The sequence below is a fragment of the Hippoglossus stenolepis genome, chromosome 5, assembly GCF_022539355.2.
Source record: "Hippoglossus stenolepis isolate QCI-W04-F060 chromosome 5, HSTE1.2, whole genome shotgun sequence".
NCBI classification, from domain to species: domain Eukaryota; kingdom Metazoa; phylum Chordata; class Actinopteri; order Pleuronectiformes; family Pleuronectidae; genus Hippoglossus; species Hippoglossus stenolepis.
In genome coordinates this window covers 25,072,604-25,093,698 of record NC_061487.1, presented here as the reverse complement: position 1 = coordinate 25,093,698, position 21,095 = coordinate 25,072,604, and the positions used below count along the sequence as shown (strand labels likewise).

Genomic DNA, 21,095 nt, shown 5'->3' with positions numbered 1-21,095 from the left:
ACCTCTTTCCCCTCTTTCTCTCCTCTCACCCAAACCAGTGGAGGCAGAGGCCCCCGCCCCCGCTCAGTCTGGTTCTACTGGAAGTTTCTTCCCGTCTTTTTATCTTCACCTTTCTCCAGTGTTTGCTCATCGTGGGATCTGTTGGGTCTCTCTCACGACATAGAGAGAGATGATGCTTGTTGTGATTTGAAGCTGTACAAGTGAAATCAGACTGAGGGCAGAGGTTGAAGGGGGGTGTGGTCCCTTTAATGATGTGACCGGGGACCATCTTGTGTCAAGGTTAGAGCCTCGTGTTGACAGTCGAACCCAAGAGAACTCATTAGTGATTACTACATTATTACATAAGCTCTCATGAGTCACACCAGCACACATCTGCAACCTCAGACTTCATGTGGATCTCAACTACCTGGGAGGATTTACAACTCTACCTCAAATGGTTGTGACACAATCACAGTGAGAAAATATTTCCACAGACTCACAGACGGACAGACAGACAGACAGACAGACGGACAGACAGACAGACAGACAGACAGAAAGACGGACAGACTCACAGACAGACAGACAGACAGACAGACAGACAGACAGACAGCACAACAGACAGACAGACAGACAGACAGACAGACACAAAGATGACAGACAGACAGACAGACAGACACACAGACAGACAGACAGAGGTATTAGCCAGCACTCATGGCTCGGAGCATCGTGTGTGTTTTGTTGATGCAGATCCAGGATCATAGATTATTGATTGTCAGTGACTAGATTGTTCAGATACATAATGTTACTATTGTTACTGGTCACTCCCTTACCACTGCTCTGCCCTCCATGTCTCCATCTCTCTCTTCACCTGTCAGACATTTCCTCTTTTTAAACATTAATACACATCTCTCCATCCTCATAAACTTAACACGCTTTGCTACACGTGACATCTACTGCACTTCTCAGCGTCCTTGTGGTTCTCTCCGAGGTTTCTGCTTTTATTCCTCCTGGTGAAGCACAGAGGACGTCGCACCTTGTTGGCTGGAGAGTGTTAAACCCTATGAGGCAAATTTTGATATGTGAAAATGGTCTTGTAAAAATAAAATTGCTGCTTGTTGTTTTTGTAAGTGCAATAAATCTTCTGTAGTAAGTTGGTGGGTTAAAAGGTTTGAAGGAAAAGTTCATAATTTTATAAACATACTGTTATTTGATTTTGGTCTATACCACTTCCACGTCTGTACAGTAAATACGAAGCTACCGCCAGCAGCCAGTTAGCTTAGCACAAAAACCAGATAAAGGCGGAAACAGCTCTGTCCAAAGGTGATTAAATTGATGCCAATTAACATGTTGCATTTAGTTTAAACTTCCCATGTAGGTAACTCTCCTCGAGACAGAGAGCAGCTCCCAAAATGCCAAACTCTTCCTTTCAGTATTCATTTCTTTATTCTTGAGGCTGGTCTAACTTTAGAATGTGCTGAAGTCTAAAATGTGACACAGCACGACTTCTGCTATGACACATTCCTAATGTGACTTTAAACTATAAAGTGTCACATTGCATAATGTCCCGTTCTGCGTTTCCTCTCACGAGCTCCTCTGGCCAGCAAGTAGCGTTACTGTGCATTAATGTAAATGACGTGAGTTCAGAGGTCAGAGCACAGCTGCAGCACACACAGCGCTGTCCACTGTGTGTCTTCATAACCATAACTACAGGGTTGAGCATGACACACTCAGGACCGCGGAGCAGCGAGGAAGGCAAGTGAGGACAGAGGCTGACTCGGGAAAACATGGAAACAGTGGCACAGATAGGAGTTTAGATCTGAGTCACTTCATTAGGAGCAGAACAACCACAAGTCTGCCACGGAAAACCAGGGTTTCCTTCTTTTTACTGATCGGCAGGCACAGTGGGTGGCTCCAGTTTTGTTAGATATTTTCAGATTGTTGATAGAATCTAGAGAAATAGAAGAATAATGACAAAATCAGATTAGAAATCAAGAACCCAGCAAATGAAACAGGTGAATTTTCTTTACTTCTAAGCAAGTTATGTTTTCATTGCTGCTTATTTACGGGAAAACTACTCCACCGATTTAACTGAAACTTGGTTGAAGGGTGTGGTGTAATAAAGAACCCATTCAATTCTGGAGTGGATTCAACTGAGGGGGAACATTCAGGGATTCCGTTTTTCAACATGTCTGTGAGTTTCTGATGAAATATTGCAAAGACCTGCATGCTCAGGCATATTCATGTGACATATCTCTGTGTGTGTTTAATTTGGTGCCGTTTACTCAAGTTAAAGGAGCCAGTTGTGCAAAAAACCACTTGTTTGGAGAATGTAGCGTCGTCTCAGTGTCAAACGCTAAAAATTCCCTTGGAGACGAAAATATTTAGTTTCTCAACCTTTTGGGTCCGAACCTCGAGTGTAACTGCCAAACTGGTCGCGCACCAACCGTACGCTCTGCATGCAAAGGACTCTTATTGCAACAGGAGTCGTGCCGATCTGTTCCAAATTAGACTTGCCGTCCTGTGGGGAATTCTCCTGCAGATATTTTCTTTGGCTACAGGCAGGACCTGCACTAGATTCCCAGGAGCACTTTCCACTGCAGCCCAGGAATAATATGTGGACACACACATTGTCAGCGCTGGCAAGTCCCTTTTCCTGAAACATGAGCCACATGCATTTGCATAACGAGAGCCAGGTTGCAAGAGGCACGTTTGCTAATGCAATGTTGTACCCGATGTGTGTGAGTGTCTCTGGGGTCCGAGGCCTCACTGGAAAACAATAAGGGAAAAAAATGTAATAAAGAAGAGAATGATAATAAGGACGAAACTCAAACAAACAGGAGCAAAACTCACTTGGAGCCAAACTCCACAGTTTGCCTTTTGGTTCCCATTTCATTTCTTTTCATCCCTGGACTTTTATACTATATATTCTTTTAATGACAATAAATAACAAGATACTTTGTGTGTGTGTGTGTGTATGTGTGTGCTCATTGAATCAGGAAACATCTCTACATGACCAAGTCCACGTGTAGAATCCGATCTGTCATCACCACAAACCTTTGCATGAAGGCAAAGTAAAGTGTGCTCCTTATGTAACCTCATACATGTGTGTGTGATCCCCTGCACCCATGGGAGCTCCCTCTTAAATCCCTCGATCTCCAGTGTCAAGGACAATATCCAGTTTCGTTCTGGCTAGACTTTCTTTCAGAATCTGTCCAGTCTGCATGGACACAACCTTTAACCCCGAGGTGACAGGTCACAGGCTTATTTGACACATAATGATATTGTTAACCTGTTGACAGTTTTATTACAACTTGTATATATTCAAGAATCATTTTTCACAAAAGAGAACCTTTCTTGTTCTCATCGGAACTATTAACCATTCATGATTTTCAAAGAACTCATTGTTTCAACAAGAACATCAGAAGTTGACCAGTGTGAATATATATATTTCTTTGTTATATATAATTTAATTCTTGATTATTATAATCAAACTCACAAATGAAAATGGTTTAACAAGACGAATCAGCATTTTGTTTGTTCTTTAACAGTCCACATGAATTATTATATCTAACTAGATACATTTAAAGCAAATTAATTATTTTTCATCGATATTATGTATAAGTAGTTTTAGTTTTCTTTTTTTAATCAATGTATTTATTTTATTATTATTATTAGATATTTTTATCTTGTTCTTTTCTAATTTGTCTTGTTTGGTTTTCGTTTTTGTGTGTATGTCTGTATATGTGTGTATATATCACCTCAATTCCTCAATCCTGTCTGTGGGTGCGTATACATACATACATACATATATATCATATATATATATATATATATATATAGAGCTGTGTAAGTATATCATGTTCTTCCATGTGTTACCTTTTGACATTATGGTGAATAATAAAAAAGTAATGCCAAATAGTCAAAGGTCCGTCACACCAAACAGATATTTTCAGATTTTCTATTAAGGCTCCAAACTCTGAAAAGGTCAAAGTTAATCTGAGTTGAACAGGTGCAGCAAACTTTACAGTAAAGTCAGGGACACGTCAATCACAGAAAAAGAAGTCATTAAGAAAACTAGAGGAACTATTTAATATCCCCTTGTTGAGTTAATATAAATGTTCTATTCAGTCAGCTCCAACCTAAACCACCATGTAGGTCATGTGGGCAGAACTGACGGCGGTTGTACCAGACCTTCGTTGTCATGGTTACAAGAATACAAGCCACAGGAATGTAGCGGTGACACGTGTCCTGGACCTGAATCGTCACGGGAACCATAATAAGTAGTGAATAAAATAAAAAACATGTAATCAAGGTTATATTGTTATGGCAGAGGTAGCAAGAAAAACTAATTATGTACAAATGGTTAAAGGACTTTTGTTGCCTCGGTAACGATGGTAAACACATGGTTATGGCTGTGGAAACAGGATTAAAGCAACATTACATTTTGTTAAATTATTCTACAATCTGGCTTTTTCATGCACTGGTCTGACTTGTTGAACATGTGACGTCTCAGATACGTGTCGATGTGAAGGTGCAGTTGAAATCACAATGAATCAATAAAACCTTATTCCTCTACCGGCTCCAGCTTAACGTGCACTGACCTCTAGTGAGTAACTGGCAGAAGTGAAAGTGTGAGTTCACTGACACGAACATGCAGTCAGAGCCAGGGAGCGAAGTTTCTATCAGCTGCATCCTGGCGCCCACATGGAATCAAAACTCACAATAAAGTAATCATATGAAAACACTGCGTCGTCGTCCATCTGTGTTTCTGTGCTGGACTCTTTCTTGACCAATGACTAGCAACCTCCTGAAGCTAAACTAAGCAGCTAAGCTAACTTGCTAACATCGAGTTGTCCGATTTCCTCTGATACACAATAAAAGCAAAAAGGCACGATTCCCAAAATGTTTGAAGTGTTCGTTTTTAATACTTTATACAAAATTTTTGGCCATCACAGTAACGTTGCCCCACAAAAACTGATTCAGAGAAAACAATAAGTGAAACGCTGTAGGTGACAGAACAGGAGGATAAACAGTCAACACTGTCCAACCATGCAAACATGAGTTTATGGGAACTGCTGCGTTTTATTCAGTTTTGTTTTCCACATACATAAAACTATATGTGCACTGCAGCCAAAAAATGCTTGTATTTACAAAAAAGAAAAAGAAGAATGAATATACACCTAAGAAATATAATAATAAAAGTCCTTCAGTGATTCCTCACAACAACAACAACAAAGCAAGTATGAACAGAACCGTTTGACACCTTGTGAAGATTTTTGTGCAGATTCTTTTCTTACAAGGAGATAAAGTGTTTGTATTATACAAAACTCAGATGCCGCAGCCCCACGTTCTCAGGCTGTGTGAGGGTAGAAAAACACTACAAGCTTTCTGAAGATTCGTCAGTGGCACAGTGTTAAACTCACTACATCGTTATTCACCTTCAGTGGTTTGAATTCAGCTATTAACACTAATTACAAATGCAAGTTAAAATAAAAATGGGGTGTTTGCTGGATTTTGGGGGTGAGAAACCGAAATTTTTTTTAAAAAAGGGGCCATTTCATTCAATCAACAAAAAGATTAAATCCTAAACTCTTGTAGTGTTTGTTTCCATCCAAGGTCAGAAGCACGTGTGAGTAAAGACCAATAACTTGCAAAGTATCTCGGAACAAAACGCTGATGAAGAACTAGTAACTGCATCCTCCTGGAAACACTGTTGGATGGCGACTCAAACCTGAACAACTCATTCTGTAATTGAACTTGAACTCAAATTCCTGTTGAAGCGATGTTCAGAAACAGTTTATCTGAGCAGCAACTGCTGGTTCAGCGCCTGAGTTCGGCTTCAAACGTCAGGTTTAACGAGAGAATACGTCTCTCGTGAAGGAGAACATGAGCTCAGGGGCTTTTCTCATCGAGCTGATTCTCAAATTTATCGAACATTTCAATTGAACATTGAGAAGGTTTCTCTAAATGACAAATGTCCGGCCGAAAAAATGTCACCTATAGGCGAGGGAACAATTTAAAAAGCAAAATCCTCACTGAGAAGAAGAAACGGTCTCTTAAAAAAGTTTGTGTCACACTGACTGTGGAGGGAGGAGATAATAAAAGCTTATTAGATTGAGCCAGGTCCGAAAATACAGGAAACATTCGGAGGGCGTAGAGATGGGCAGTGATTCAATAAACGAGACGACCTCGGCCTGGATATGTACAATAAGTGAGCCATTTCTGAAATAATAATAATAATCTATATAAAAAAATACAGGTTGCTGTTACTACCCATCTATACAGCCTCAAAATAATGGCCCATAACAAGCCTAAGTGCGTTTCTTTAGTTAGATTATATGTAATTATTCTGCTTTTGTAATCAAAGTTGCTTCTGTGTCATTTCTGTCCAATAATTACACAAATGATCATTTGTAGGTAAAGCTAATGATCTCATCATCCCGACATGTTTCTCTGATGAAGGACACCACCGCCGTCCTCGTTGAACTGAACCAGTAAAGGCGTCGTCGAGGAGATTAAGTTTTAAGCGCGGTACTTTTAAACATTTCCCTTGTTGATGTTGAACCCTTGAACGTCTGACATGGTTAACTCACGTCAGGTTCAATACCCTGCTGCTGCCCGACAGTGTGAGCGGACGTCGTGTGCTGAAAACATGCAAAAACCTGCCAGTGTCGATAATCTGATGGAGATAAAGCTCTGAGTGTGTGAGAGGTGTCGAAAGTCTGATGGTTTAATGAGGTGTTGGAGAAAGAAGCTGATCACGAGCTGCAGCCGCTGACCCACGAGACCAGGTCAACACTTTTGGTCCAAAACGTTTCCTCCTGGTGTTTGTCCCACATTCATGGAACCTCTGGATTTGGATTTTTCTGCTTGACAACAATGTTGAATTAACACTTTTGATCGTTCAGTGTTGTTCTTGTGGAGGGAGAGAGAGAAAAAGGAAAACATCCCCAAAAATACTCTTTGCCAGTAGCAGCTAGTTTGATGATCAATCTTAATGTGAAATAATAATATATATAAAAAAAAAAACTTTAAATGTCCTCCAGGCTGGAAGATGGCAAAATAAATTATATTTAGGCTGACACATGAACGTATGTCCTTGCAGGTGAGTGTTTGCGTTGTGTGTGATTCTCACTGCACAGTCATTTATCCCAGCAGCAGCCCAGACAGGGCGTTCAGGTCTCTCATGTACGGGTTGTCGCTGAGGATGCGGTCGATCCGCTGCTTCTGGTCGGGGAAGATGTCGTACAGCTTCCTCTTCAGCTCCGATGTCTCCCCCGGGGATCGCTGGGGCGGAGGCGCGGGTGACGGGGAGGGGGAGCGGCGTGGTGGGTGCCATTCAGGGGGACCGGAGTGGGGCCAGTGCGCTGTGGGGTGGGGCATCAGGCAGTCAGGAGGCCGGGGTATGGAGGCGGGGGGTCGAGGAGCGGAGTGCAGGGCCTGGACGTAAACCGGCTGCTGCTGCTGGCTGGTCGGCCGCAGGTCTGAGGGTCTCTGAGGGGGCGGGGTGACTGCAGCTCTCCTGAGAGGAAAAGGATGAGTTTGTTAAAGACCATGACACTGAGACTTCCATGTGTTTACGATCATACAAAGAGAGGTCACAGGTTTCCTCTGAGCTCCGGCCTCACACACCTGTTCTCTTTTCGCAGGAAGACGTCCAGGTGAGGTCCGTTTTTACCCAGAGGGTCGTCAGGGATCATGAAGTGGTCCTCCACAAACGTGAACTGAAGCAACCTGTCAATCACAAGGACAATTAAAAAAGATGTACATTTAACAGTAGAATTTAAAAATAAGTATAAGAATATAAAATCTTTATTTTCTTCTCTCATCTCTCTATCGATGAACGATCAGCACAAACTCCGAGCAGATGAGTTCATGTGTCACTTTCAAGAATTTACAGAAATTTAAACAATATCTTGGTTATTTATTCTCCATAGTTTTTGTAGTGATTGGGAATTTTAACCAATCACCACATTTCCGTGCTGTTCAGAACTGCTGGTAGGAGCCAGTGTGTTTTAAACAGCTACAGTTTTGTTTTGCAGAAACAAATCCTCACGTCACACACTGGGATCTGAAAAGCTGCTTAACAACCAATAGAGGGCGCCACAGTCTCACAGAAAACTCGTCAAGTCTCTGTCTCCATTCCCTGGTGACGTGTGCTGTATGACTTAAACCAAGAAAACTTTATATGACTAAAAAAACCTACACATTCTAAATTTACAACGATTGCGATGATGATGTTGTCATTTCACGAGCCAAATGATCTTATCTGAATATTCCTGGACGTGAAAATTATGTATCTGTGAGTCGCTGTTATTGTCAACGCAATAATTTCATTCATTTATTTGTAATATTTTATTGTGTTTCTACTCTCTCATTTGTAAAAGTACAATTCTGAAAATCTCTGCCTCATTGTGGTCAAACGGGGTTTTGCTTGGATTGCTTGTCTCTGTGGACTTCCCAGTATCAGGTTGTGTAATGGGCTGTGTAAGTGAATGACTAATTGAGTCGTGTACACGTAACGTGCCGTCACCTCTCTTGAATAATCCTCCGCCAGGTGTCCGAGGTGTCGACAAAGTCCCTCAGGTTGTCGTTGGTAACAATGATCCCATCTGTTTTTTCTGCGAGGTGGAGCAGGAACCTGACAAAGAGAGAGAGTGAGTGTGTGTGTGCATTAGGTAATCAGGATTTTCCCTTTGTTCAAAGTCCACAGATGTGAATCCCCAGCTAGAGGAGCGGCCTGTGGGCTGAGTCAGGATGAGGTTCAGGTACTTCACTAATCCCTCACACGAAATGCTCCTAAACTAGGACTGATAGAGCTGCTGACCACAGAAGTACATCATGATTTCAGTCATTTTTAAAAACCAAACATCCTTTAAATCTAGTTAGTGTTCTAATTCATGTCTTTATGTAAATACAGTGTGGCAACATCCATACTGATACGTTTTTCATTTTTAAATGGTATTTCATGGGGATGTGTGTGACTGACTGTTCATACTTCAAATCAGCCCGGGAGTTTTTCAACCAAAAATGTGGCCAGCAACGTTTTCAAACTTCTCATTTTCAGGTGCTCAAAAACACTGGAGCCGTGTGGCAGGTGTAAACGTAGCAGCAGTGCTGCGTTATAACAATAAAATGTAGTCCTGTGGATGTAGACTTAGACGATTGAGAAGATGACACGGTGTGAGATATTCATGTCGGAGGAAACAAGCTGAATATGGAACCAAAATATCCAAAAGAACAAAACAATCCCCGGCTTTTACCTTCTGGTTTATGATTGAATCTCTTGTATCTGCATCACTGGATATGAAAAGGTTCTAAGCTGGTCACTGTCTCTATAAAATGACTGCTTTAATGAAAACATTTGCCTTGCTCAAAAAAAACTTTGTTTTAGTTTCACCGGTTGATATTAAGATCTTGTTGAGCACCTCTTAAGAACCTTCATGTCCTCGATCCTGAATATGTTTTAGATCTTTTTTCATCCTGTATGAACGCTCGAGTAGCTTGAGATCCTCCGTCAGAGGTTTTCTCACTGATCCAGAGACGAGGTTAAAAGCGAAAGGGACCAGAGGAAATGATCCAGGAACTTATGCCGTCAGTGTTAGAATCAGTTTCATCTTTTAGTCCCTTCTTCGCACCACTGGAAACCATTTCATCATTTTATCTGAGCAGTTTGTTCATTTGAATTTAACCATTGATTTGCTATCTTGCTTATTATGAAGCACCGTGTAACTGTGTTTTGAAAAGGGCCATATTTGTTAAGGGTGTGGGTGTGTACCTGTCGTCGTGAGAGGAGATCCTCTGACCACAGACCTCTCTGGACGGCGTGAAGGAGAGCAGCCTCAGGTCTTCCAGCTGGTTTAGAAAATGTTGCTCTGTAATAACGTAACAACAGTTAAATCCCTGTTACATGAGACTGACACACACACACAATAAGGTTTGTTTGGATTCTGCGTGCTCGAAGAGGGTGTAACTTATTAATGTCAATAACTCCAGCGGTTTGTTTTAGTTGTGTACATGGACTCTGGATGTAACTGTCAGATTCAATGTTTGCCTTTGATCAAATATAAAAAGTTGAACATCTTCTTCATTTCACACTAGAGTCAGCCCTGGAGCCAAAACAACGAAAGACACTTTGCTCAAACACCTGCAGCTCATTGTTGTCGTACCTGTTGTGAATCTGTCTCTCTTCTGACGCCACTGGGGGACAAATACCGTGATCTCTCTGTGGCCCCGCCTCCAAAATGTCTCCACAGCCAGGGCTATGCCTCGACAGGAGAAGAACCGATGAAGGCCGTGACTGGAGAAGAGGAGCGACACAGTCAGAGACGAGGATCAGAGCAAGAAACAGACAAAATGAAAAATACACTTAACAGCAGTAGAGTGTCTCATGACTGGATAAAAATAGATTTAAGTTAAGGTATAAGTGGTTTGTAAGAAGGATCAATATTAATCAATAATCAACACATCATCACCGGCTTCTAATCCCCCAACAACCATCATTTTTCTTTCTATGTCCCTTCACGGTCTCCATATAATTTGAATTAACTGCAGTTTTTCAAAGCTAAACTGCTTGATAAGGGACTGAAAAGATTTAGACTTGATCCTTTAAGTTGATTGGATACTGGATTTGGATTCCCCCCCCCCCAAACAACGCAACCACCAACAGCTGTAGCATTGCACAACAGATAATGAACCGCATGCAACACATTGCACAGTGCGACTGAACAAAGTGTCCTGTACAAACCACAAATACTTGACTGTTCCACTGCTCTTCACCAATGCATTCATTTCACAGTCTGAATTCTGACACTAAAATAAAATGGTACAAAAAGGGTCAATATTTATAATGCATTAAAAACCTCTGGGTATTATGGGATGAGCAAAAGCAACAACAAAAAAAGAAAATTAAGAGAAAATATAAAGCTCTGAAATCATAATAATGCAGCCAAGTCTACTTATTATATAATAAGCAGGACAGCACCTGACTTCAAACTGACTCTCAATGGTCTCCATGGCAACAGGAGCCCTGTAGCACTCACAACAAAACAGCACCCAAACAACCACACACCGTCGCCTGACCCAGATTGTTGATAGTGACGTGAACAGCGTGTACGCGCACGTCAGACGGCTGTAATACAACAGCATGGTAGCTACAGCAGAAAACCTCAAAACCAGAAAATCTCCAACAACAGAGACGAGAAACTCCCCGAGATCATCCGGCATCACCGGAGCAGGAAGCGAGCCGCAGACCCACAACACAACACTTACTAAATAAACAAACAAACAGGAGGTGGGGTTGTCAGTGCATTTGAAGGCCTTGTGTGCATTTGTTAAATTAATCTGCGCCACATTAATAAGCCTCAAAACCCTGCAGAGAGCAACTTTTTTTATATATTGATATACTGATTTTTCTAAGCATCGTTTGAAGCATTTAAGTTGCAAGAAAACGCAGCTGTCATCACTTTGCTTAATTTATAATAAAAATAGAATCCCCCCCCCCCCCAAAACAAAAACAACAACTTGTAAATGAATGAAGCTTCTGTTCACTTTTCTTTCCTCTTCCTTGTCATGTGAATTTCTGTCAGTTACTTCTGCGCTGGCTACTTCCCTTTTTCGATTATCCTGTTCAGCAATCTGGCCTCACATGTGGTAAAGCAGAGAACGGCCACAGTAGCTGCTTGATACGCAAAATATTTAGCAACAGTAAAGGGATAGGTCACTGGAAACTGTCTGATGCCGACGGGACAGGGACCAAGATGATTTGTGTCATATTAGAAGAGGAGACGCATCTTCAATCTCGATCTACAGTCGATGATACTGACTCAGTCTGTAGTACTGACTCACTGTGGAAAACGACAAACACCATTCCAGTACGTGTGCAGTGCAGACAGCTGATAATAAACGTCTGTGACATGACGTTCATTTTACCGACACAAAACAACAAGGTGGAAAGGTCACACTTATATCAACAGTCAAGAATATGTGCAAACAAACACACAAACACACACATACAGACGACAGAGCAAGAACATTTTCGGCTGTGGGGTCAGAGCTGCAATGCAAACTAAGGGGAAATTCCAACAGTTGAAAGAGAAAGTGATGAATGACACCACACTGGGCAAAGATTATGCAACCAGTAATATCACCATGGAAATCTGGATGTAACCTGAGCTCTTCAGAGCAACTTTACGTGTCCGAACAACCTCCGTCGAGATCAGGATCAAGATCATATCCTGATTCTCAAACCTGCACTGAGAACATCAATTATAATTTAAAGCAGCAGCGGCCATTTTAAATTAAAACTAGAAAGGAGCTCATAACAGTCCTCTTATGAAAGCGCATTTAAATTCACTAGATCCAGATTTTTATTTGGATCTGCGCCGGATGGCACGATGTTCTTTACACAGTCAGGTTGAGACCTTACAACTCTAGAGAAACCCAACAGCTCCCACAACAAGCAAACATACTGGCGATAGTGGAAAGACAAAAAAAGTCCTTTCAACACATAATTGTGTGTCAAACTTAGTATTTCTAACTAAATGTAATACTGATGAAAGCTTTTCAGCTCCAGCGTACTTCTGGTAAAGGCCGAGTGGGGGAGAGAGGAAGGGGAATAGAACATGAAAGGAAGTGATGGTAAAAGTGAGAGTTCGAGGGAAGGTCATCTGGAATGAAAACTGTGATGACACATCGGCAGAGAGTGACGAAAAAATTCAAGAAGAGCAGAGCAAGAGTCAGAGCAATGTGCTACGACTTTTACTGTCATACTCTGCCTTTACCTGGTATTTTATTTTCGTAATGTTCAGAGGAAACTATGGGGGATTACTGGAGAGGAACTTATGGGTTAACATGTTCCAGTAAACGCAAGGGTTTCTGTGTGTGTGTGTGTGTGTGCGCGCGCGCGAGTAGACTCACGCCATAGCCACATTGCTGCCATCGATGATGATGTGTCTGAGCTCTGGACGCCCCGGCTCATTCGGCAGCTTCAGGGTGTAGGGCGTCCTCAGCGACTGATGAAAACGACCCAGACCGGTCACTGGAGGCGCAGGGGGGTCGTTTGCTGGAGGGCTCTTGGCCAAGCCCCCGTGAAAGCCCATGTGGCCGATGGTCTGATAGGGAAAGGCCGAGGGCCGGTTGATGGACTGAGCTGACTGAGGAGGACAAGAGGTCAAGAGTTGGAAATTAATAAATTTAACAAAAAACTTCAGCTTATGACAGTTTACAGTTGTAGGAAGCAGTAGGGGTCATTTTTTGGTATGTTTTCATGCATTGAAAGACACTGTAAGCAGACTAGATTACTGTAAGTTAATTATCTAAACATGATTATGCCCAAACCTTTTAGTTCCACGACAGGAATGTTTAAAGTGACGATACACAAAACACTGTTTGAAGTGGAGGGGGGGACTTTAGGTTAATACCTACACTGGGAGTCGACGCCAGGGAGGTGGTGGTGGCCGCCAGCCACTGAGGCGTGCTGCGCAGCGCCGTCACACTCTCGACTTTCACCAATCCTCCTAAAGTCTGAGTCCCGCCCCTGGACAGGTAGTCCCTCTGAGAGACGCCACTCCCGCCGCCCACTCCCCGAGCCAGATAATCTGTTCTGGATCCCGAGTGGGTGTCGAGTTGTGCCGCGAACATACGGGACATACTGCCGTCTGCTGTTTTGGTATCCGAGAGGATGACATCATCGTCGTCGACAATGGTAATGACCTCATAGTTTCCTGCTCCTCCTTGAGCACTGGAGCTCCTCTTGATTGTGATTGCCTGAAATTAGATTGTCATTAATCAGGCACAAAACCATTTAAAACTGAAATAGATTAACCACGTCATTGTTTCATGTGATGAACCAATTAGAGGAGTCATAAGATATGAAGCGGTTTACTGGAAATGAGGAGATGTAGAGATCAGAGTTAAGATGGATGATAAAATGGGTTACGACAGATGTTAAGGTGACATGAGGTGACACAACTTTCACAAGTGATGACGAGTCATTTTAAAGTTTATCATGTCGCAACAGATAATCCTGTGGTCTGATTCAGTTTTTGTTCTTCTATCAAAGGAGAAAAAATAAAAATGAACTAACAAGGTCTCTAAGAAGTGAAATACCTGCTGAGTGCTCGTCTCGCTGCCGCTGCACTGCCTCCGGTGGCCCAGTCCATTGCTGCTGCTGCTCCCGTGCTGGTTGGGCTTAATGTTCTCTTTAGACCTGCCTGGGTCAACCAGCGCTCTGCTGAGCTCCTTGTCTCTGAGACGAGAGGCTGTAGAGGACGAGGACGACGAGGACGAGGAGGACGCCGTGTCCGAGGAGCGTATGGAGGTGGGCCATCTCTCTTTGTCGCCTCCTTTTGAGCCCTCCTCACACCGCTTGGTCTCCTCCACGATCTTCTCCAGGACGAGGAAGGTATCCTCAGTCTGTCCTGTCTCCTTGACAATACGCTCCACCACGTCCTGCTGGTAACCCATGGTCCTGGAGACATTTAGTTTTAACATGTTTTAATTTGCAGCATGATAAGTGACTGTGACGAGATAAAATAAAACTATTTTCTATAGTTACAGCCTTTTTTGCCCAGTTTTATGTTATATGTTATATTTACGGTGCGTGTTTTGTTGCACTACTTTTTGCAATATGGCCAGTGAGAAAAAATATTGTGATACGAGGATGAACGACCGTTAAAGAAAACTTGTTTGTTTAGGTGCCACCGCTGCTGCTCAGCCTGGAAACACTACACTGTGAAACACAAAGGGAAATGTTGTACTTGTTTTGACTGATCCAGTCTGAAGCTTCATATTAGCTTCGGCTGAACTTTAGGATCTATTTTTACACAGCGCAGTTGATTCTGCCTGTTACACTGAACTTTATTCGTAGCAACTCATCTGCTGATAATTAAAACAATTAATTATTTAGTTAGTAAAAAAAACTGAAAACAGTTAAACATTCTGATCTCTTTTTAACTTTATTAAATTACTTAATCAAAAGTCTTGGTTGGTCCGACCAAGAACACAAATTCATATTTGAGAAGATAGAACATTCAACAAGCAACATAATTCATGTCATCAGGCTCATAGACCTGACATATTAATAACAGAATCATCAGCAAAGACTTGAAACTGTTTTGACTCTTACCTGAAGAAATTGACCAGGCAGCGGAGGTTGGTTTCCGGGCTGACTGCCTCTCCCTCGTCTGAGATGCCTTCACTGGAGTCCAGCATGATCGGCCCGACTGTGTTTGCTTTAGCAGAGGAGGAGAGAGACGATGAGGCCGAGGGCGTTTTGGATCTACAGCTGCCACTCGCGCCCCGGCCCTCTCTGTCCCTCTGTCGCTCTCTCGCTCTCTCTGGCGACTCGTCTCTCCGCTCCAGAGAGTATTGTCTCTTTGTGTCCCGAGTCTCGCTCTCAGACGAGCGCCGCTTGTGTGAGGGCCGAGTGCCGTTGAGCAGGACGGTCTCGGCACCTAAACCTATCCCTCCTCCCGCTTTCCCGGCTCCGCCGACAGATCCCACCGTGGCCCCTCTCTCTTCAAAGCTAGTGTCCAAGATGCGGTTGGAGAGCTCCGTCACTGGCGTGTTGCTCTGCGAGCGGTCCTGGTCGACCTCCGCCGTGCTGAGATGCAGAGTCTGGTTGAGGAAAGAAAATGCCAACCACCTCAGATAGGAAAGTATAGTCAAAGCTGCTCTTAAACACCAACACTTCCCATGGTTATGTTGCATTTAGTACTTAGGTTTTTCCAGCGTGGTTTTCATGGCATGGTAAATGGCGACTAAACTAAAAATAAAAGTTTAACCCACTTATATTGAACCATTTGATTTTTAAAAGTTAAAATAAATTTTAATTGTGGAAAAATTTTTCCAAACTGAAACAACACTAGATGCATCTGGAAAACCTTTTCTACTGTGTGAGGATGACCACTAAAAGAACACACGCTGTACTATAATAATAAATGACATTAAAGACGCCTCCACTAACCAGTGAGGATGTGTTTGTGCTGGTGGGGCTGTGAGCCAGTCCCAGTAACTCTTCCTTCAGGGCACTGGGCAGCAGAAGAAGCTCCATCGTGTATTTATCATCTCGTTCCTCAACGAAGGATTTGAACGCTCGTTTCACCGCAGGCTCTCTGTCACCAGGTAGACTTCGCTTCTCCTGGACAACACAAACACAGAGAACGAGATGTGATGCCACACGGTGCTGCATATTTCCATTATCCATCAATCTTCCTTATTTTGTATCAATTAAATATATAATGATTTATGAAATGTAAATTTTAAGTGAAAATGCCCATTGCAATTTCCTAGGTGATGTTTTCAAAAACCTATTACTGACAATTAAGCTCTCAGGTCCCAACATTTCCATCCATCCATCCATCATTTAGGTTAAACTGCTGAATAGTGAAAGTGTGTGAGGTGACTGATTATCAGGGCTCGTACCTGGAATAGTGCTACAAACTGCTGAACTCTGCTCTGCGCCATCACAACAGGCTCGGCCTGGCCCACCAGCCGCAGGCGACCCGGCTCTGGCACCTGAACCTCGGCACTCGTGTCCCGTATGAGCCTGTCCAGGAAGAGGCCGCGGGCACCAGCAAAGATACAGTGCATGTCCACGGGGTACCGCTCCTCTTTCTGCAGTTCTGGGTCACAAAGTCCTCGCACATATTCCTGCACAATGAGAAGAAGAAGCTATAATTAATTTACATCATCGGACTAATAAAGCAGTGAAGATGTGTTTAATAAGCAAAACAACAGCAGGTTGTAATAGGTAATCCAAGTATAAGTAGAAGAAACTGTAGTTTCTCAACTGCTGCTAATTCAATAGACTTCTTAACTCGTGACACGTTGACAGGTGACGTGCTGAAACTAAACTATTCATTGATTCAGGGAATCTCCTCACTGTGACAAAGTTTGGATGAATCAGATCCAGGTGGATGTGTCACATATTTTTAGAGTGAACGTGTAGAAAAGAAAAGAACCAAGAATATTAAATGACTCAACGATGACTCATTGGGAGTAAAAAAAAGAAAGAACTGATCTCAGACTTGATAGAGAATCAGGTAGTAGATACTTGGGTGAGGCTTTTCAAAAAGAAACAAATGAGATGGAGTTTCCAGTGCGTCTGGACCTGCAATTATCAAATCTGCTGTCAAGTTCTCCTCGTACTTACGTGCAGGTTTTTAATGACTAGAAGTAAAAATAGAAAGGTGGCATTCAGTAAGTATAAATAATACAGTATGATTATGTCTGGCGTGGTTCATGAGGTTAAATGTTCTCGGTAAGAACTTAAAAAGCTTTCACAAAGAGAATAGTTTAAAGACAGGTTTTATACGAGGTTACAGATTAAAGCTGCCAGACATTTTCCAAAGGGGCAGTGAGTGAGAACGCAAATGTCCCGAGTCAGTTGCTTCAGACATTTTCTACAACTTTTCCGGGCAGCCCCCTGGTAAAACGGAAAATATCAGAGTGAGCCCATGTGAGAATACAGCAGGAAAATGTCTGGAAAATGTGTGTTGATAACGTTACAAGCACGTGAGATTTTACCAGGGGACAGGCGGGAAAAGTTCCGGAAAATGTCCGGCGCTAATGACTCGGACATTTGCGTTCCGGCATAAAGTCTCCCCGGAAAATTTGCTAAATTTGTCTAGAGCACGTCTGAAAGCAGCTTTAGTCAACTGCCCCTCTGTTTAGTCAAAGCCACAAAACACTACAAAGCAGAAGATTATAAAAAACCCAAACTTCAGCCAATTAAACTAAAAACTGTATTTCTTCTTCTGTAAGTCAAACAGCTTTATATCATCCACATGTCGACGCTCTGAGAAGTAACAGCAATCTGTGGCAGACTCAATTATGACTGATGTTCAATCATGTGCAGCCCTTCTGTCACGGTTACTTAACCCTTAAGAAACTAGATTACTGGAAAGCCATTCATGGGGATTACAGCAGTGATTTCCCAATCTTTAGGATGGTATGGCTATGCAGAAAGTCACGTTTGACTCGTGTGGAATCCTCATTATGAGTCGCACAGGCCGACGGTGAAATGTCGTTCTCGGCATCACACTCGCGGTTGACTGGCAGAGCCCGGAACAGCTGGTTGCAGACTTACGCACCAAAGTGAGACTCATGTCACGAGATACAGAAGTGTGACCAATTCTCGTGTACGGGAAATCACATAGAAATAAAAATCAACAGATATAGACCGCTGCTTTGCATGGGTAAGCAAAATGTATGATTTCCAAATAGATCTCGGGTTTAGATGACTGCAACTGACAGCTGCGTTTCAAATCATCATCAGTTAAAGACAAGAAAAACACCTCCGCCAACGCCAAACTGTCCAACATGTCATGACTGCTTAGGTCTTATAGTAGAAATATAGGTTAGCAGTCTGATAACCTAAATTATATTTTTATTATAAAACATAGTTAAAGAAAGTGAAAAAAAAACAAAGATTGGATCTTCACTTTAATCTACATCTGCTGTGGCGGCTCAAAGCGGGTCGTCCATTAACCAGAGGGGTTGGTAGTTCCATTCCTGTCTCAGTCGCCATGCAGAAGTTAGATAGTGAATCCAAAATTAGCCCTGACAACTTATTGTAAGTCGTTTTGGATAAAAGCGTCAGCTAAATGAAACGTAATGTAATGTAACAACTGTGAATGTGTGATCCGAGTCAATTATTTTGATGATCCAATATTAATTTGAGTATTTTTTGTAACAAAGAATTTGAAAAGTTTGCCAGTTCCATCTTCTCAGTTGTGAGGCTTAAAGCTTTTCTTGTCATACATTAAACTGACTGAGGTGAATATTTTTGGCGACTGGTCAGTAGAAACTATTTATTTTTGATATGATATAACTAAAAAATGAATCCATTTATTGAGAAAATAACCGGCAGATTAACCGATAAGTCGCAGCCCTAAAGAAATGTATTCTGCCAATTTGAACATGACTTTTTCACATCTTGGCGATTTTCGTTACCTCCGACATGGAGGTCGCTTGTCAGCAAGATTACACCAAAAAACTACTAAACAGATTCTAAGGGATAAAACATTTTTTCGTCTATTATGAATATAAAGGTAAGTGATATCTATGAGTGTGGGACTGTTGGGACCTGACAGAAGAACGCGCTCTACTGACTGTCATTCTAGTGTCTAGTCCTGACGCCACAACGCAGACCTGTTATGGGAAAATGAAAGTGAGTGAATCAAACTGAGCTGAGTTTGACCTTAATCAACTATTAAAAGCAGCAGCAAGAGACATTGAGTGACTTCATCCAAATGTTCAGCAGCCGCAAAATAATGAAACTAAACATCATTTTGAAACTAAGATGACGGGGGTGAGGCCTTCACAGCCGTCACACAACCTCCCTTTGTCTATCAGACAAACCACCTCACTGTGCTCTTATAAAAACACAACTGTGTAACTAGATGTTTGTTTATTTTACCACTTTACCTTATTGTTGTTCTCATTCTACTGCTTTTAAAACAGAGGGTTGTTTTTATTGCTTCATTTTTATCAACTGTCTCTTGATTTAACTTGTTTTGTAATTGCATGCGTTTTCTGTTTCTATGTCCGTGAAGCACTTTGTAAACCAGTTTTTTGAAATAAATACAGTTTCTTCTTTTTATAATTATCATTATAGTCATTATTATTATTAAATCAACTGTAAATAAAGTTTGATAAAGTCCATCTATGATGTAAAATGTGTTTAAATAGTTTGGGAACGTTACATCTACTGTTGCTTTCATTAAACATCTGCTCCACACTTGATGTTTTGTGAGAAAACGTGTTTGTGCTGCAGATGTTATAACTTCCACATGAACTGCTACAGCAACAAACTTATACCTCGTGTGTGTGTCAGCCTTTGTAGACAAGGACAACACAGACTTACATTTATAAAAACACATGTTAAAAGTTATATCTGAGCTCATGGTATCTCAGCTCTGACGTTTTGTGAGAAAACGTGTTTGTGCTGCAGATGTTGTGACATGAACCACATGAGCTGTTTGTATCTCTGAGCTGCAGCAACTTGTACAAAGTTACACCTTGTGTGTTTCTGCCCTTTATAGACAACATGTAAATATATATAACACACATATTAAAGCCCCTGTGTGAGCTCAGTGTGTCTCTGAGGACGTGAAGTGTTGAGATGAAGCAGAGGACACTGGAGACAATCACAGGACCCTGATACACCTGTTCACCAGACACAAGGCAACATGGACACTGGGCATCGAACCACCGCCGGTCGACGTGTGTGAAGGGAGAGAAGCAGCTTTGAGTAACTTCACCTTCGCCTTGGACGCGTCGTCCCTGTTCCCCCGGAGCTGCAGCCATATCTGCCGGGAGGTCTTGCTGCCGTGCGGCTGTCCCGTGTGGTCCAGCAGCCCGATGATGGTGAACGTCACTTTGAAAACCTGCTCCACCCGGGGCTTGGCGCACTTCAGCTCCTCTTCCTTCTCCTCGGGGACCGTGAACTCGTCCACGGTGGGGCCGTCCTGCTGCTGCTGCCTCCCCGCCGCGGGGAGCCTGCCGCCCGGCTGCTCCGCGCACGCTAGCTCGGTGACTCGTCGCATTCCGAGGAGGGGCCGCGTTGTTGACATTCCGCCTCTCGGTCGGACCGTCGCTCCGGACCGCGACGACTCAGTACTCGGCCCCGCCGGCGAAGCTGGGAGCCTCCGGCGTTTTCATGGTGTGTTTAACGTGAACTGCGGAGCGACGCGGCGACGTTTTAACGGCGTCTACCGACATGAGCGCGGATGTAGCGCTAGCTTCGTAACGCGGAAGCCCCGAGTGACGTATCCGGAAAGTCCCCGCGATGACGTCATCAAAGCACGACGGCGAGTCCACAGATGTTTATCAGCGTGTTCTTTTTTTCGGATGAGGTTTCCTGCTCCACCTGATTATTTATATGATTATTATTATTATGATGATGATGATGATGATTATTATTATTTTAATTTTAATATAGGAACAAAATAAGAAACAAGTTTACATGGGGTTGTACACAATAACAAACAGGAACATTAAGGCCAGGGGTGTTTAACAATATACATATCAATCATATAAGTATCTTGTAGAATTGAATAAAAAGTTTTAACAGCCTTTTTTTGGGATGATTTGGAAATTAGGTTCACACA

General features: G+C 42.5%; 1 protein-coding gene across 1 annotated transcript; it reads right to left on the bottom strand.

Annotated features, from left to right (window-relative positions):
• Positions 1–4,880: 4,880 nt before the first annotated feature.
• Positions 4,881–20,770, bottom strand: n4bp1 (nedd4 binding protein 1). The gene is made up of 12 exons (XM_035157012.2): positions 20,247–20,770; positions 16,405–16,632; positions 15,947–16,120; positions 15,107–15,597; positions 14,089–14,449; positions 13,405–13,746; positions 12,898–13,133; positions 10,149–10,279; positions 9,758–9,854; positions 8,513–8,620; positions 7,612–7,713; positions 4,881–7,501 (listed from the first exon to the last, which is right to left on the bottom strand). The coding sequence occupies exons 1-12, from the start codon at positions 20,556–20,558 to the stop codon at positions 7,126–7,128; spliced, it is 2,958 nt and encodes a 985-aa protein (XP_035012903.1). The 5' UTR covers positions 20,559–20,770; the 3' UTR covers positions 4,881–7,125.
• Positions 20,771–21,095: the final 325 nt, after the last annotated feature.

Bases quoted from the DNA above. Each gene is read 5' to 3' on its own strand.
- n4bp1 (XM_035157012.2), bottom strand. From the start codon at position 20,558: ATGTCAACAACGCGGCCCCTCCTCGGAATGCGACGAGTCACCGAGCTA. The intron at 16,633-20,246 runs GTGAAGTTACTC...CTCATTGTGCAG, and splicing joins ACGACGCGTCCAAGGCGAAG to GAATATGTGCGAGGACTTTG. The intron at 13,747-14,088 runs GTATTTCACTTC...ATCTAATTTCAG, and splicing joins GCGAGACGAGCACTCAGCAG to GCAATCACAATCAAGAGGAG.